The following is a 16521-nucleotide window of genomic DNA, read 5'->3' on the forward strand; positions in this document are numbered from 1 at the left end:
AGTCAACAAAGCTGCAGGCATCATGTTACCTGACTTCAAACTATACTACAAGCCTACAGTAACCAAAACAGCATGGTACGGGTAACAAAACAGATATATAGACCAATGGAACAGAACAGAGCCCTCAGAAATAATACCACGTATCTGTAACCATCTGATCTTTGACAAACCTGACAACAATCAGAAATGGGGAAAGGATCCCCTATTTAATAAATGGTGCTGGGAAAACTGGCTAGCCTATGTAGAAAGCTGAAACTGGATCCCTTCCTTACACCTTATACAAAAATTAATTCAAGTTCGATTAAAGACTTAAATGTTAGACCTAAAACCATGAAAACCCTAGAAGAAAACCTAGGCAATACCATTCAGTACATAGGCATGGGCAAGTACTTCATGTCTAAAACACCAAAAGCAATGGCAGCAAAAGCCAAAACTGACAAATGGGATCTAATTAAACTAAAGAGGTTCTGCACATCAAAGGAAACTACCATCAGAGTGAACAGGCAGCCTACAAAATTGGAGAAAATTTTTGCAATCTACCCATCTGACAAAGGGCTAATATCCAGAATCTACAAAGAACTTAAACAAATTACAAGACAAAACCCCATCAAAAAGTGGGCGAAGGATATGAACAGACATTTCTCAAAAGAAGATATTTATGCAGCCAACAGACACATGAAAAATGTTCATCATCCCTGGCCATCGGAGAAATGCAAATCAAAACCACAATGAGATACCGTCTCACACCAGTTAGAATGGCAATCATTAAAAAGTCAAGAACCAACAGGTTCTGGAGAGGATGTGGAGAAATAGGAACACTTTTACACTGATGGTGGGACTGTAAACTAGTTCAACCATTGTGGAAGACAGTGTGGCGATTCCTTAAGGATCTAGAACTAGAAATACCATTTGACCCAGCCATCCCATTACTGGTGTATACCCAAAGGATTATAAATCATGCTGGTATAAAGACACATACACACGTATGTTTATTGCGGCACTATTCACAATAGCAAAGACTTGGAACCAACCCAAATGTCCATCTGTGATGGACTGGATTAAGAAAATGTGGCACATATACACCATGGACTACTATGCAGCCATGAAAAAGAATGAGTTCATGTCCTTTGTAGGGACATGGATGAAGCTAGAAACCATCATTCTGAGCAAACTATCGCAAGGACAGAAAACCAAACACCGCATGTTCTCACTCATAGGTGGGAATTGAACAATGAGAGCACTTGGACACAGGAAGGGGAACATCACACACTGGAGCCTCTCGTGGGGTTGGGGGGAGGGAGGGAGGGATAGCATTAGGAGATATACCTAATGTAAATGACGAGTTAATGGGTGCTGCACACCAACATGGCACATGGATGCATATGTAACAAACCTGCACGTTGTGCACATGTACCCTAGAACTTAAGGTATAATAATAAATTAAAAAAAAAAAAAAGAAAAAAGAAAGTTAGCAGGAAAAAAAATCACAAAAACCTTGTCAAGCTTAGGCAAGACTGCAATTTTTTATTGTCTGGGTTGACAAATTTTCTGTTATAAGCAAGATAGTTTTCTCTCTTTTTTTTTTTTTTTTTTTGAGACGGAGTCTCGTTCTGTTGCTCAGGCTGGAGTGCAGTGGCCGGATCTCAGCTCACTGCAAGCTCTGCGTCCTGGGTTTACGCCATTCTCCTGCCTCAGCTTCCCGAGTAGCTGGGATTACAGGCTCCCGCCACCTTGCCCGGCTAGTTTTTTGTATTTTGTAGTAGAGACGGGGTTTCACCGGGTTAGCCAGGATGGTCTCGGTCTCCTGACCTCATGATCCGCCCGTCTCGGCCTCCCAAAGTGCTGGGATTACAGGCTTGAGCCACCGCGCCCGGCCCAAGCAAGATAGTTTTCGAAGGGTTGTTCTCCCTTATAGATAAGTTTTTAAAGGTTTTAGGAGAAATTGCAAACATTCAAAGTAAACAGAGTAGTGTATTGAATCACCAGGTACCTATCACCCAGGTTCAAGAGTTCAGATTAAATTTAAAATGTGCTACATTTAAGTTAGCTTACATTTTAGAAAAGATTCGTGTTTGGATGTTTCTGCTATTCAAGCAGTAACTGCAAGAAGTCTAAGGCAGGAAAGTGTAAAATGGGAAATGGGTAATTCGTTTAAGTGTTGGTTACTAATACTTGTTTCCTGTTAGAGTGTAGATGGGGTATGAAATATTCGTACAGGCAACATAAACAGTTTTTTTCCATTTTAATCAGGTAATTAGCTAGAATGCTCTTTCGCTGTGAATGTTTATTATGTGAATTACATATACTCATAAAAATATTGGCCGGGCGCGGTGGCTCAAGCCTGTAATCCCAGCACTTTGGGAGGCCGAGACGGGCGGATCACGAGGTCAGGAGATCGAGACCATCCTGGCTAATACGGTGAAACCCCGTCTCTACTAAAAAATACAAAAAACTAGCCGGGCGACGAGGCGGGCGCCTGTAGTCCCAGCTACTCGGGAGGCTGAGACAGGAGAATGGCGTGAACCCGGGAGGCGGAGCTTGCAGTGAGCTGAGAGCCGGCCACTGCACTCCAGCCTGGGCGGCAGAGCAAAGACTCCGTCTCAAAAAAAAAAAAAAAAAAAAAAAAAAAAAAAAAAAAAAAAATATTATGAGAACTTTGTAAGGCCTCTTGCTCAAGCCCTCTGGCATTGGCAGGTATAGATGGCTGCTTTAAGAAATGATGGCACTTAAGTTTTGTTTCCAGTGTGAATTGATATTGATGTGCATACTGTATTTCTCGAACCTGGTCTGCATCACAATTCCAGGGAGAATTAAATGCAGATTGCTTGGCCCCACCCTGGACCTATTGAATCACAATATCTCAGGGTGGAATGGGCTTTAAAAATCTGTTTTTAAAATGCTCCCCAGGTGATGGAGATGTGAAGCTAAGTTCAGGCACCATTTTTTCTACACATTAATTCAGCAAATATTCATGAGCACTTATTTTCTGCCAGGCACTGTTCTAGGTGTTTGGGAGATATCAGTGAAAAAAAAAAAAAAATTCCTGATCCGTGGAGCTTACCTTCTCTGGTTATTTCAGTTACGATGACTAGCTGGTAGCTTAAAATAGCTTTTCTTTTGCTCTCAATACTGGGTTAGGAATTTGGAAAGGCCTAGACTGGGCAAGTCTTTCTTGGGGAGTCCCATGTAGTTTCTTTCAGATATTGGTGAGGGCTGTCGTCATCTGAGAGTTTGACTGGGCTGGACATCCGAGATGCTCACTTCCATGGTGCACAAATGCTGGCTGTCAGCCAGGAAGTCAGCCAGGCTGTAAACTGGCACACCTACATGTGGCCTTTCTAGCAGGATGTCATTTGGGTGGCCCGACTTCTTACATGGTGCTTGGTTTGCTCCAGAGTGAGCAAGTGGAGTGAACATGGAAGCTACAAGGCCCTTCTGACCTGGCCTAGGAAGTTACACAGCTTCACTTCTGTTGCATTCTGTTGGCTATAAGTAAGTCTCTAGGTAGGTCCACATTAAGGAGAGGGGTCATAGACCCCACTCTTAATGGGGAGAAGGGTTAAATAATTTGGGGACACGTTTAAGAACTGTCAGAATGGCCAGGTGTGGTGGCTTATGCCTGTAATTTCAGCACTTTGGGAGGCCAAGGCAGGAGGATTGCTTGAGTCCAGGAGTTTGAGACTAGCCTGGGCAGTATAGGGAGACCCCCTACCTACAAGAAATTAGCCAGGTGTGGTGGTACGCGCTTGTAGTCCCAGCTACTTGGGTGGCTGAGGCAAGAGGATTACTTGAGCCCAGTAGTTCAAGGCTTCAGTGAGTCGAGATCTCACCACCGCATTCCAGCCTGGGCAACAGAGCAAGACCCTGTCTGAAAAAAAAAAACAACCGCCACAGCTGTTGTAGTTTTACATTTTGAATATATTGAGGACAGTGTTAGAGAGGAAAAGCTGGGTACTGCTTTTCTCTAAAATCTCCAATCCAGAGTGTGTTCTAGAGAGCAGTTTTTCTCAAGAGAAAGGGATGCAGATAGAGCACTGCCTTTAGGAGTGGCATGGTCACAGGCCTGTTCCCTGAACCCAATACAGCTGTTCACAGCAGTAACCTGCCTCAGTTCTGAACATTTCTGGAAATTGTAAGGAAACCAGGTGACAGGGTGAGCTAATGAGCCAATGCAAAGCCATCACCATGGCCAGAAGAACAAACCAGGGTTTATGTTCAGCTGAATGACAGCCTGGGAGGCCATCTTCACATTGGAAAGCTAACCCACTGTTGTGTGCCTTCTTTTCTGCAGCATAAAGATAGGGAGGTGGTGATGGAGCACCCCTCTTCTGGAAGTGACTGGTCTGATGTTGAGGAGATGTCCACGGTCAGATTCTCTCAGGAGGAACCTGTCTCACTGAAACCTTCAGCCGTTCCAGAGCCTTCTTCCTTCACCACTGACTATGTCATGTACCCGCCTCATTTGTACAGTAGTCCTTGGTGTGACTATGCCAGCTATTGGACCAGCAGCCCCAAGCCTTCTGGCTACCCCTCCACAGGCAGTAACAGCAACGATGCAGCCCAGGTTGGGAGGAGCAGCCGGAGCCACCTGAGTGATTATTCGCCTAACTCTGCAGGGAGCGTCCAGAACACCTCCAGAGACATGGAGGCCTCAGAGGACGGCTGGTCCCAGAATTCTCGTTCATTTCGCTTCTCCAGAATCTCAGAAGAAAGAGAGGTGAAGGAGAAAAGAACTTTCCAAGAGGAGATGCCTCCACGTCCTTGTGGAGGGTACACATCCAGCTCCCTGCCAAAGAGCCACCTGGAGCCAAGCCTAGAGGAGGGCTTCATTGACACCCATTGTCACCTGGACATGCTCTATTCCAAGCTGTCTTTCCAAGGGAGTTTTACAAAGTTCAGAAAAATTTACAGCAGCTCCTTCCCTAAGGAATTTCAGGGCTGCATCTCTGACTTCTGTGATCCTCGCACCCTGACAGATGGCCTGTGGGAGGAGCTGTTGAAAGAGGATCTGGTCTGGGGTGCCTTTGGCTGTCACCCTCATTTTGCACGTTACTACAGTGAGAGTCAAGAAAGAAATCTTTTGCAAGCCTTAAGGCACCCCAAGGCTGTGGCATTTGGGGAAATGGGCTTGGATTACTCTTACAAGTGCACCACGCCTGTCCCAGAACAGCACAAGGTAACAAGGCTCTCTTTTGTCTGCTTATAGTTTTAATTTTCCTTTAGTTGTTGAGGCCTGACAATAAGGGTTTATCTAATTTTAGAACTAAATAATTTAGAATGCCTGAAAATGCAGTGTGCTTGCTGTTATCCAGACCATCTAGATGCCAATTTGTCAAATGCTTTACAAGCTGTTTCTTACTGTTCAGCTTTATTTCTTACTGTTCAGCTGTTTCTTACTGTTCAGTTTTGTGACTTCTTTTTTTTTTTTTTTTTTTTTTTTTTTTTGAGATGGAGTCTTGCTCTGTCACCCAGGCTGGAGTGCTGTGGCCAGATCTCAGCTCACTGCAAGCTCCGCCTCCCGGGTTCACGCCATTCTCCTGCTTCAGCCTCCCGGGTAGCTGGGACTACAGGCGCCCACCACCTCGCCCGGCTAGTTTTTTGTAGTTTTTAGTAGAGACGAGGTTTCACCGTGTTAGCCAGGATGGTCTCGATCTCCTGACCTCGTGATCCGCCCGTCTCGGCCTCCCAAAGTGCTGGGATTACAGGCTTGAGCCACCGCGCCCGGCCTGTGACTTCTTATAGATAATATCAACGTCAAAACATTTGTTTTCTTTCTTTCTTACGAAACAATAAACTTTAGGTTTTCTTAATTTTGTTTTTGAGAGGGAGTCTTACTCTTTTGCCCAGGCTGTGGAGTGCAGTGGTCCAATCTCAGCTCACTGCAACCTTCGCCTCCTGGGTTCAAGCTATTTTCCCGATGAGCCTCCCAAGTAGCTGGGATTATAGGTGTGAATCACCACACCCGGCTAGTTTTTGTATTTTTAATAGAGCCTATGTTGGCCAGGCTAGTATCAAACTCCTGACCTCAGGTGATCCACCTGCCTTGGCCTCCCAAAGTGCTGGGATTACAGGCATGAGCCACTTGCGCCTGGCCAGCTTTTTTTTTTTTTTTTTTTTAAATGTACCCATTGTAGAATATTTGAAAAATAATAAAAAATGCATAATTTCCCATTCAACCAGAGATCATGGCTAATACTCTGTTAATATTTTTTTCTTTTTTTGGAGATAGAATTTCACTCTGTCACCCAGGCTGGAGTGCAGTGGCGTGATCTCGGCTCACTGCAGCCTCTGCCTCTGCCTCCTGGGTTTAAGTGATTCTCCTGCCTCAGCCTCCTGAGTAGCTGGGACTGTAGGCGTGTGCCACCTCGCCTGGCTAATTTTTGTATTTTTAGTAGAGGTGGGGTTTCACTATGTTTGTTAGTCTAATCTTGAGCTCCTGACCTCGAATAATCCACCTACCTTGGCCTCCAAAAAGTGCTGGGATTACAGCCCTGATCTGCTGCGCGCAGCCCCTGTTAATATTTTTTTTCCTCCCAATATTTTTTGAGCATGGTGCTTTGGCAGGGTAAGAGTTGTAGTATTGTAGAATTTTTCTTTTTCTTTTTTTTTTCTTCAGAGATAAGGTCTTTGTTGCCCACACTGGAGTTCAGTGGTACAGCCATAGCTCACTGCAGCCTCAACCTCCCGAGCTCGAGTGATCCTCCCACCTCAGCCTCCCAAGTAGCTGGGACTGCAGGTGCACACCACCATGCCTGGCTAATTAAAAAAAATTTTTTTTGAGATGGAGTCTTGCTGTGTCACCCAGGCTGGAGGGCAGTGGTATGATCTCAGCTCACTGCAACCTCCACCTCTTGGGTTCAAGTGATGCTCCTGGCTTAGCCTCCTGAGTGACTGGGATTATAGGTGCCTGCTACCACACCTGGCTAATTTTTTGTTTTTGAGACAGAGTTTCGCTCTTGTTGGCCAGACTGGAGTGTAATCGCATGATATTGGCTCATTGTAGCCTCCGGTTCCTGGGTTCAGGCGATTCTCCCGCCTCAACCTCCTGAGTAGCTGGGATTACAGACTCCCGCCACCACGCCCAGCTAATTTTTTGTATTTACAGGATCACACCTGTAATCCCAGCACTTTGGGAGGCCAAGATGGGTGGATCACTTGAGGGCAGGAGTTTGAGACTGCCTGGCCAACATGGTGCAACCCCATCTCTACTAAAAATACAAAAATTAGCTGGGTATGGCTGGGTGCGGTGGCTTATTCCTGTAATCCCAGCACTTTGGGAGGCTGAGGCAAGCGGATCACCTGAGGCCAGGAGTTGGAGACCAGCCTGGGCCAACATGGCGAAACCCCATTTCTGCAAAGAAAAAAAAATTTAGCCGAGTGTGATGGCACATGCCTGGGGTCCCAGCTACTCAGGAGGCTGAGGCAGGAGGATTGCTTGAGCCTGGGAGGTTGAGGCAGCAGTAACCCATGATTATGCTCCAGCCAGGGCGACAGAGTGAGACCCTGTCTCAAAACATAACAGAATTATCAGGGTCTCAGGTCTGCACTTAAAGGTCCATGGGGCGACCTGCACAACAAACTGAACTAGAAGTGATAGGCACAGGGTGATAAACATAGTCTTGAAGATGTCATTTGGCTTGGTGAGATTCGACTCAAGACTGGAAGATAATGAGTCTGAGGAATTGCTGGCTGGGGGAGGGCTAAGCTGCCTGTAAAAGGGAGGAAGACTAGAAAATATTTGTCAACACCAGAGACTCCTAGGCTGGGTGGGGGATGTGGACACTGTTTTGATGTAAATAAAAACTTTGGCACCCAAATGAGGTGAATGGTGGTGACTGGGAACTGCACCTGGTTGGATGTCAGTGCAGAGTTGCATTTACCTAAAAGAGCAGTTAGCAATTTCTTGATGTGTCCTGCTGAATGTTTCATCTTGTGAAGGGAAGGAGAAGAACCTATAGAGGGCTGGGCGAGGTGGCTCACGCCTGTAATCCCAACACTTTGGGAGCCTGAGGCAGGAAATTGCTTGAACCTAGGAGTCCAAGATGAGCCTAGGCAACATAGTGAGACCGCATCTTTATTACATTAAAAAAAAAAAAAAAAAAAAAAAAAAAAAAGCCTGTGGAAGGAATGTATCTGGCCAAGATGATAGGGTGCTAGACCCAGTTCATTGTAAGAGAGTTTGGTTGCTGTACCTAAAATTTTCTGGAAGGATTGGAAAATAGAGAAGCAAAACAACTGTGGAAAGAATGGGCAGTTATAGTTATTCTGCTGGTTAGAGCAAATTACTGTTAACGTTTTCTTTGTTGATCTGTGGTATTTACAGATTTAACTATGTAACTCATAAGAGTTGGATCCTGAAGACTTTGTGTGTAAGTTGCACATGTCAGCATCTGGGAGGGATGCCAGGGAGAGTATACTGTCCTTCCCTACCCAGGCTGTATCTCTTTACGTGTGTTAAAGAGGAATTAATTAATTATTAAGGTAATAAATATGTAAGAGATGCCTGGGGCAATCCCCAGGAGAGACTAACTGTGGAATCCCTGGAAATAATGGATCAGTTAGGAACCCAGCCTTATGCAGGTAGAAGTGAATAATTATGCTGGGTAATAACTCATCTGTACCTCCTTCACTCCTGTTCTTTTTCGGCTGGGTTCCTGGTGAGGACAAATGCTGCAAATAGCTCCTGTCCAACCACAAGTTCCTGCATTCTAATGAGTTCTTCTTCCTTCTTAACATTTTTGAAATCTGGATGTGTTTTACGAAACATTATAAATGTAATGTTATTGTCCCTTGGAAAATTGCAAGGGACAATAAAATTGCAAGGAACAATTGCAAAGTGGCTTGTCTTCCAAGCACCTGTCATAGGATCAAAGAAATGTAGGTTGGATGTGTGTGCTTGTGTTAAAAAAAGAAATTAGGAAATTAAATAGTTTTAAGTGTCTTTTCCACTTGTGAAATTTTCCCATTCATCAACTATACTTTGAAAAATGTTTAACAGCTGTGTAATATTCTATCCTAAAGCTCTAATAGTTTATTTCACTACTCCGAGGGATAATTTTTTAGAGGCAGGAATGAAATGTTGGAATTGGAATCTCTTGAAACCTCTCCTGCCTGTGTGTAGGGGTCGGGGAGGACAGATGAACAGCTTAGCAGATGCAAACAGGAGGAGCTCCAGTCACCTATTGATACTGGAACTGGCCAGCCTTTAAATAAAGCCTCTTCCAAGCAGTCTATAATTTTGATGTCTATGGTCATTTTCCTTTCGTTGAAAACATAGATTAAACAAAAGTTACATCAGAATTGGTATTGGCTTAGTGTTGCTATTTTGAGAAGAGGCAGTACAGGTGTTAGACTTGTAAATATCATTCTCAAGTGACTATCACCTGACCCAAATTACCAAAAGTATCTCATTGTTTGATGCTAAAAACATAAACACGAATTATGTTCCACAATTGTAGAAACTACTCGTGGAAACAATATGAGGTGATTTGCTTATAATGAATTAATCTTTCTTTTTTTGAGACAGTCTTGCTCTGTCCAGGCTGGAGTGCAGTGGCACGATCTCAGCTCACTGCAACATCCGCCTCCCAGGTTCAGGGGATTCTTGTGCCTCAGCCACCCAAGTAGCTGGGATTATAGGCACCTGCCACTATGCCCAGCTAATTTTTGTATTTTTAGTAGTGACAAGGTTTCACCATGTTGGCCAGGCTTGTCTTGAACGCCTGACCTCAAACCCGACTCGGCCTCCCAAAGTGCTGGGATTACAGGCGTGAGCCACCACACCTGGTGAATTAATACTTTTCTTTGTTCTAAACCTGGGCTTGTTAGAGGAAAGAACAGGTCCTAACCCTACTTTTTTCATTCAAATTAACAATAGTGAAGATTTTTTTTTTTTTTTTTTAACAATAGTGAAGATTTAAAAGTGGCTAGTGTTATAAAGAGTAAAGTATATCTGTAATTGTTGACCTGTGAGGATATCTGATTTTGACTGAGTAAAGGAAGCAAATTGGCCGGGCACGGCGGCGCATGCCTGTAATCCCAGCACTTTGGGAGGCTGAAGTGGGCAGATCAGTTGAGGTTAGGAGTTTGAGACCAGCCTGACCAACATGGCGAAACCCCATCTCTACAAAAAAAATACAAAAATTAGCCAGGCAAGGTGGTGCCTGCCTGTCATACCAGCTACTCGGGAGGCTGAGGCAGGAGAATCGCTTGAACCCAGGAGATGCAGGCTGCAGTGAGCTGCAATCGCGCCATTACACACCAGCCTGGGCGACAGAGTAGGACTCAATCTCAAAAAACAAACAAACAAACAACAACAAAAAAACAAGTTGTAGAAAATAAGTGTAGTATTTGTTTCTTTAGCAAGTATTTGAGCACCTTCTGAGAGCCAGACACCTTGCTGGAGATACACATAAACACCACGCCCCGCCATCCCTAACAGCTCTGCATAGGGAGAGTTCTGGAAGTTGGTATCTCTTGAGAGCGGAGGTGGGGACAGTGAGGTGAGGGACGTTAACTTTGTGCTTTATGTTCTTTTTTTTTTTTTTTTTTGAGACGGAGTCTCGCTCTGCTGCCCAGGCTGGAGTGCAGTGGCCGGATCTCAGCTCACTGCAAGCTCTGCGTCCCGGGTTTACGCCATTCTCCTGCCTCAGCCTCCCGAGTAGCTGGGACTACAGGCGCCCGCCACGTCGCCCGGCTAGTTTTTTGTATTTTTTACTAGAGACGGGGTTTCACCGTGTTAGCCAGGATGGTCTCGATCTCCTGACCTCGTGATCCCCCCGTCTCGGCCTCCCAAAGTGCTGGGATTACAGGCTTGAGCCACCGCGCCCGGCCAATGCTTTATGTTCTTGATCCCTGCCCTGCCCCTGCCACCCCAGGTTGGCATCATATAGTGATTACTGTGTGGACTGCCAGGGTTCAAGTTTGGATCCTGGTGCTACAACTGCTGACTGCAAGTTAACTTGCCCTCACTGCATGCTGCGCAGACAGCAGCACCTGCCTCAGGGTGGTTGTGAGGACTGCAGGTTATGATAGACCTGCAGTACTTTGGGCACTACCTGGCTCTATTGTAAGTGCCCAGTAATCATTAGCTATTATTATTACATTATACAGTGGAAAGAGTTAGAGACATGGTGGGGGTGCCTGCTGGACCGGGTGTTCCAGAGGTAATGGACTTCTGAAGTGCTGCTAACCAACAGGGGTTGTCGCTGTGTCCTCTTCTAGGTATTTGAGAGACAGCTACAGCTGGCTGTGTCTCTAAAGAAGCCCTTGGTGATCCACTGCCGAGAAGCTGACGAAGATCTGCTAGACATCATGAAAAAGTTTGTGCCTCCTGACTACAAGATCCATAGGTTAGAAGACTGGAACTTCAGCGGGCAAATGAAAGAAACACTTCCCTCCGTCTAGGACGTTAGTTGGAAAGCTGAGAAGTTGATGAGGACAGCAATGATCGTATTCTGTCATTATACACTATCTATTCTTTTTTTTTCCCCCGAGACGGAGTCTCACCCTGTCGCCCAGGCTGGAGTGTAGTAGTGCAATTTCGGCTCACTGCAATTTCTGCCTCCCGGGTTCAAGCAATTCTCCTGCCTCAGTCTCCTGAGTAGCTGGGATTACCGGCACATGCCACCACGCCCAGCTAATTTTTGTATTTTTAGTAGACGTAGGGTTTTGCTATGTTGGCCAGGCTGGTCTTGAACTCCTGACCTCATGATCTGCCTGCCTCGGCCTCCCAAAGTGCTGGGATTATAGGCATGAGCCTCCGTGCCCGGCCTATACACTGTCTTTTCTTTTTTTTTTTTTTTTTTTTTTTTTTTTTGAGACGGAGTCTCGCTCTGTCGCCCAGGCTGGAGTGCAGTGGCCGGATCTCAGCTCACTGCAAGCTCCGCCTCCCGGGTTCATGCCATTCTCCTGCCTCAGCCTCCCGAGTAGCTGGGACTACAGGCGCCCGCCACCTCGCCCGGCTAGTTTTTTGTATTTTTTTTTTTTTTAGTAGAGACGGGGTTTCACCGTGTTAGCCAGGATGGTCTCGATCTCCTGACCTCGTGATCCACCCGTCTCGGCCTCCCAAAGTGCTGGGATTACAGGCTTGAGCCACCGCGCCCGGCCAACACTGTCTTTTCTAAAGAATTAACTATTAGGTTAAACCACTTGAAATGTATCATATTTGACCTTTTTTTTTTTCTCACGAAATAGTAACTTCATATGGTTTGAACTAATAACTCTAAATCACCAGTGAGCACAAGGGACCTTTCGTGCCCTCCTCCTGGGGATGGGTGGAAATGGAGTCTCAGTTCTCAGCCGTGAGGACTGCTCATCTTGAGAGGTTGCTGTGGGGTTTGGTGACAGCACACAGAGCATCTTAGGGTACTTGAAAGGACATTTTCTTTCCTATTTTGAATTTGAAAGCTCCTTTCCCCCCAGTTATGAAAATCAATGTCGTATTTTATCAGAATGGCATCTCGGGGTTCTTCAGTTCGGTTTGGTGAACTCTCTGAACTTAAGAACTCCTGCCACGTGTAGATACTGGGCATTGGCTTGCCTCTTGGGACATCTGGAGGTGCTGCCAGGAGACAGGTTGGATGGTGGCTTCTGCCTACATAGTGTGTGGGACTGGGTGGTCATAGGTGCTGTGGGAGCCAGAGCAGGGGCCCATGATCATAGCCCAACCAGAAGACTCAGGAGGTGATGCCTGGCCAGCTCCTTAAAGATGGTTGAGAGGGGTTGGCTGAATAACAAGGACTCTAGCACCCAAACTGGGTCTTGTCAGATGGCAGAAAAAGGGGTATGGGGGTGTCATGGCCTTTGGGCACCTAAGCAGAGTGAGTGAAGCCTCTGGCCCCCAGCTGGGCACACACCAATGACGAAGCAGTCAGTTGGCTTTTCTGGTTGGTTGGTTTTTCATTGCTGCATTTTGGGCTAACTTTGAAGGAAATGTAATGGTGGCTGGTAGGCTAGGGCTAAGCTGACCCAACGAGGTGGTATTGCAGGAGGAGGCCCTGAATTTCCAGATTGGTAACTATATATATATGGCACCAAGAACGTGAGTAGATATCAGATTAAGAGAAGAAAATTCACCTGTAGTTCGACTCCCCAATGTTTTGTTAGGTTTTCTTTCAGTTCGTTTGACTACATGGGCATATCTTTTATATGCTGTCGTTGTCATCATAGGGGCCACAGTTCTTGATTTTGCTCCTCTTCAGTGCTAGGAGCATTTCCTATCCCAGTGTGTTCTCTGTGGTGGTCATCTCAGGTGACTGCAGAGCATTCTGCGGTGTGCGTGGTGATCTCTGAGTGATTTCTGATCACTTACCAAGTGCCATCTCAGGGCTTCCTGTGTTGGAGCCGGCCCTTGTCTGTGTTTACTGTGGGGTCCTTCCCTAGGATGCAGTCTTCCCGTTTCTGGGAATCATTGAAAAGGGGTGATGGGTCTAGTGGGAGCTGGGGGCTGCTACAGAGGGGACTGCGAGCAGCCCTGATGTGGAGTTCTGTCCCCAGGCATTGCTTCACCGGCAGCTACCCGGTCATCGAGCCCCTACTGAAGTACTTTCCCAACATGTCTGTGGGCTTCACGGCAGTGCTGACGTACTCCTCCGCCTGGGAGGCCCGGGAAGCCCTGAGGCAGATCCCACTGGAGAGAATCATCGTAGAAACGGATGCTCCCTATTTCCTCCCTCGCCAGGTAAGGGGGTCTTCAGGCTGAGGGGAGGCACCGGAGGGAGAGGGTGGGGAAGTGGGTGGTCACCCTTAGAAGGTTGGCAGGGCCAGAGCCCCAGTGACTTCCACGTCCCATCCTGGGCTGTGTAGATGCCTCCTTGCTGTTACTCTGCAGAACCAAAAGTCTAGGGGGCTGAGAAGCTGAAGGGTAACCACTCTCTTCCAGGCAGTGCAAAGCCCTACCCTGTAGAGGGTAGTCCAAGGAAGCGTGGGACCCTGCTCACCCAGAGCCCCCATGACTAGGACTCTCCCTGCACCTGCAGGTAACGGGGTCTCTACAGGGCAGCCCCAAAGAGGTCCTTGCTGGGGAAGGGACAGGGAGGGAGTTCTAGATTATGACTGTGCACAAATGGCACAATGATGTTATGACCACTTGATGTCTTCCAGGTTCCCAAAAGCCTTTGCCAGTATGCCCACCCGGGCCTGGCCTTGCATACGGTCCGAGAGATTGCCAGGGTCAAAGATCAGCCACTCTCCCGCACCTTGGCTGCCTTGCGTGAGAACACCAGTCGCCTCTACAGTCTTTAAGCAGAGAAGGTACAGTCCTCAGGAGTTTCCTAGAAAAGGTCATAAAACTCACATTTTGTGTTTTTTAAAAACTAGGACAAACAAGTCTTTTGTTGCATTTTATTAATGTAAAGAATATAAACATAGTATGAGCATTAAGCCTGATTTGTTTTGAGTGACATGATTTGGAACCTTCTTCCTTTTCTCTTCCACCCTCCAGGGCGACCAGCAGCCTGACAGAACACAGGCTGGCTTGAAGTCTGTGTCTCAGGTCGAGGATGTGTTTGGAGAACTGATTGGAACACAGAAAACCAGGACAGGATGTTTAACTCGAAGCGGGTCATAAGGCTTCAGCTTGTGGGTGGGGTGGGGTGGGGTGGGTGTGGAATGAGGGGTATGGGGACTGCCTGTAATAGCACTGGGGTTTTGCCTCCCAGCCAAAATGCTCCAGGGTAGGCAGCAAAGAAGAGTGTGATATGAGGGTACAGTGAGTTTGGCAGTCCAAATTCTGTTCTCTGCAGCCTGTGTTTTTGAGCAGTTTGTGAATAAAGTCACCCGCCTACTCGTCTAAGCACATGTGGGTGTGTAACTCAGTTCCTGGTTCTCAGTTCTAAAAACAGACTCCCAACTGGGAAAACCTTTTGGGGGAAATTAACTGGAGACCTATCTCAGAGGTTTATTTGCTTGCAACCAGTAAAGTCGTTTTCTTTCCTTCCCTGGATAACTCTTCAATTGGACTGTCACTGTTCTGGTGTCAACTCCAGCGTCAGCACAGGCAGAGGGACTTCAACTGCTGGTCTCATTGGTTTCACTGCCATTGATATGGGGTGTGCAGAGGAGCGCTCATTGTTCATGATGGAGATCCAGGACAGACTGGGGGACTCCAGGAAGAGGCCTTCTTGGGGAAGAGGACCCCAAAGGAGGTACTTCCTACTCACTGATGCCCTCAGGGCTGCTGTGTGGGTGTGTTAAGCTGATAAGATTCAGTTTGCGGCAGAAACTACCTGCTAGTCTTGTGTCAGGGGTTCCCAGCTTCCTTTTGTTTCACTTTTGCCTCTTTCTCTGGAACATTTGACCAAAATAATCCTCATTTCATCTTGCGTAACAGTCCCTTATGTGCCCTGCCCAGGTTGAGAGGTGAATCAATGTAGTTCTCTGAAGCTCTGCAGGGCAGCTCAGCCATGTTATATTGTCTATGCAGAATAAGCAGGCCTGGTGTCCGCAAATGTAGCAGTCCCTCTCCCCCTTCTCCTGGGTGCCCCCTTGCCTTTGCCTCTCCTGTGTCCTGTCTTTCTGTGTTTTAAAAGTCAGAGCCTCTCCTTCACCTTTTGAGCAACTGAGTCATCTCAAGTCCTGAGCTCTGCTCTGCTGCCTGCTGGTGCCTTGTAAAGGTATATTCGTTACAGGCCCTAGAGGTTCTAATGGTCCAGGGTTAAGTGAGAGGAGACTGTATTTTGTTTCAAAGGATCCTTCACCCTGATCTCCTGCAGTGAGGTGGATAGGTCACCTGGAGTCCCTCGTCTGTGTTCTTGGAGGCTTAAATTGTAAAATACGTCCCTTATGGAATCCTAAATTCCTCTAGGTGTTTTTGGAAGGCACATTTGAGCCTTGTGAGCTAAAATGGAATGGATTTAATATTTCCTATCTGGTATTTCCGTCTTGCCCCTGGTACACAAGTCACTGGCCTGGAACTCAGCCTTGATTCACTGTCTGTCTTCATGGATCAGCTGTGCCGTTATGTTGTCTGTGCTACAGATTTGCCCATGTGGGAAGTCGGGGTGGGACCTGATCTCCTACTTGGAAGATTTGGGGACTGTTGAGTATATCAAAGTGCTTTATTGTCACCAAGTGAACTGCAGCACAACCATCTCCTCTCCACAAGCCCTGAAGTCAGTACTGCCTGCAGGTGAAACCAACCAGCCCTGTGTTAGAGGAGGAAAAGCGATGATGACGTGGAAGTCTCCAAGCCTGTGCCATCCACCTGCCAAGGAAAAGCACAAGGTGCTATCTACTTTTCTCTCTAGGATTTAGATGATCATTTATGTGCTGTTACATAGTGAAACCTCACCTGTGTGGGCGTGAAAGTTGGTTGGCATTGTTTTTGATTCAGCTTTTTGGATGGCTGATTGTTTTCACTGTGCTGCGGGAATGCCTGTTTTTTTTCCCCTCTTTGGCCATCTTTTTCTGAAAATAAAGCGATGGATCCTCCAGCCAACCCAGTCTCTCTGTGTTTGTGTAGACTTACCTGAGTGATGCAATGGTTTAATCTGGTTGTTGGCCAGCTTTGTAACCCAAGAA

General features: G+C 46.6%; 1 protein-coding gene across 2 annotated transcripts in view; it reads left to right on the forward strand.

Moving 5' to 3' along the window:
• Positions 1-16438, forward strand: part of TATDN2 (TatD DNase domain containing 2) — a 42625-nt gene extending 26187 nt beyond the window's left edge. Inside the window, exons 4-9 of one of the 2 annotated variants that reach the window (XR_004056450.1) lie at positions 4292-5176; positions 11224-11351; positions 13498-13681; positions 13883-13979; positions 14104-14253; positions 14444-16438. Coding sequence is in view for 1 of the 2 variants with exons in the window: in XM_010369374.2 (XP_010367676.2) it covers positions 4292-5176; positions 11224-11351; positions 13498-13681; positions 14104-14244 (1338 nt within the window). In the remaining variant the exon portion in view is untranslated. The remainder of the gene's footprint in view (positions 1-4291; positions 5177-11223; positions 11352-13497; positions 13682-13882; positions 13980-14103; positions 14254-14443) is intronic. The other variant, XM_010369374.2, reaches the window with a different exon arrangement.
• Positions 16439-16521: the final 83 nt, after the last annotated feature.

Source organism: Rhinopithecus roxellana, chromosome 1 (assembly GCF_007565055.1).
Source record: "Rhinopithecus roxellana isolate Shanxi Qingling chromosome 1, ASM756505v1, whole genome shotgun sequence".
NCBI classification, from domain to species: Eukaryota; Metazoa; Chordata; class Mammalia; order Primates; family Cercopithecidae; genus Rhinopithecus; species Rhinopithecus roxellana.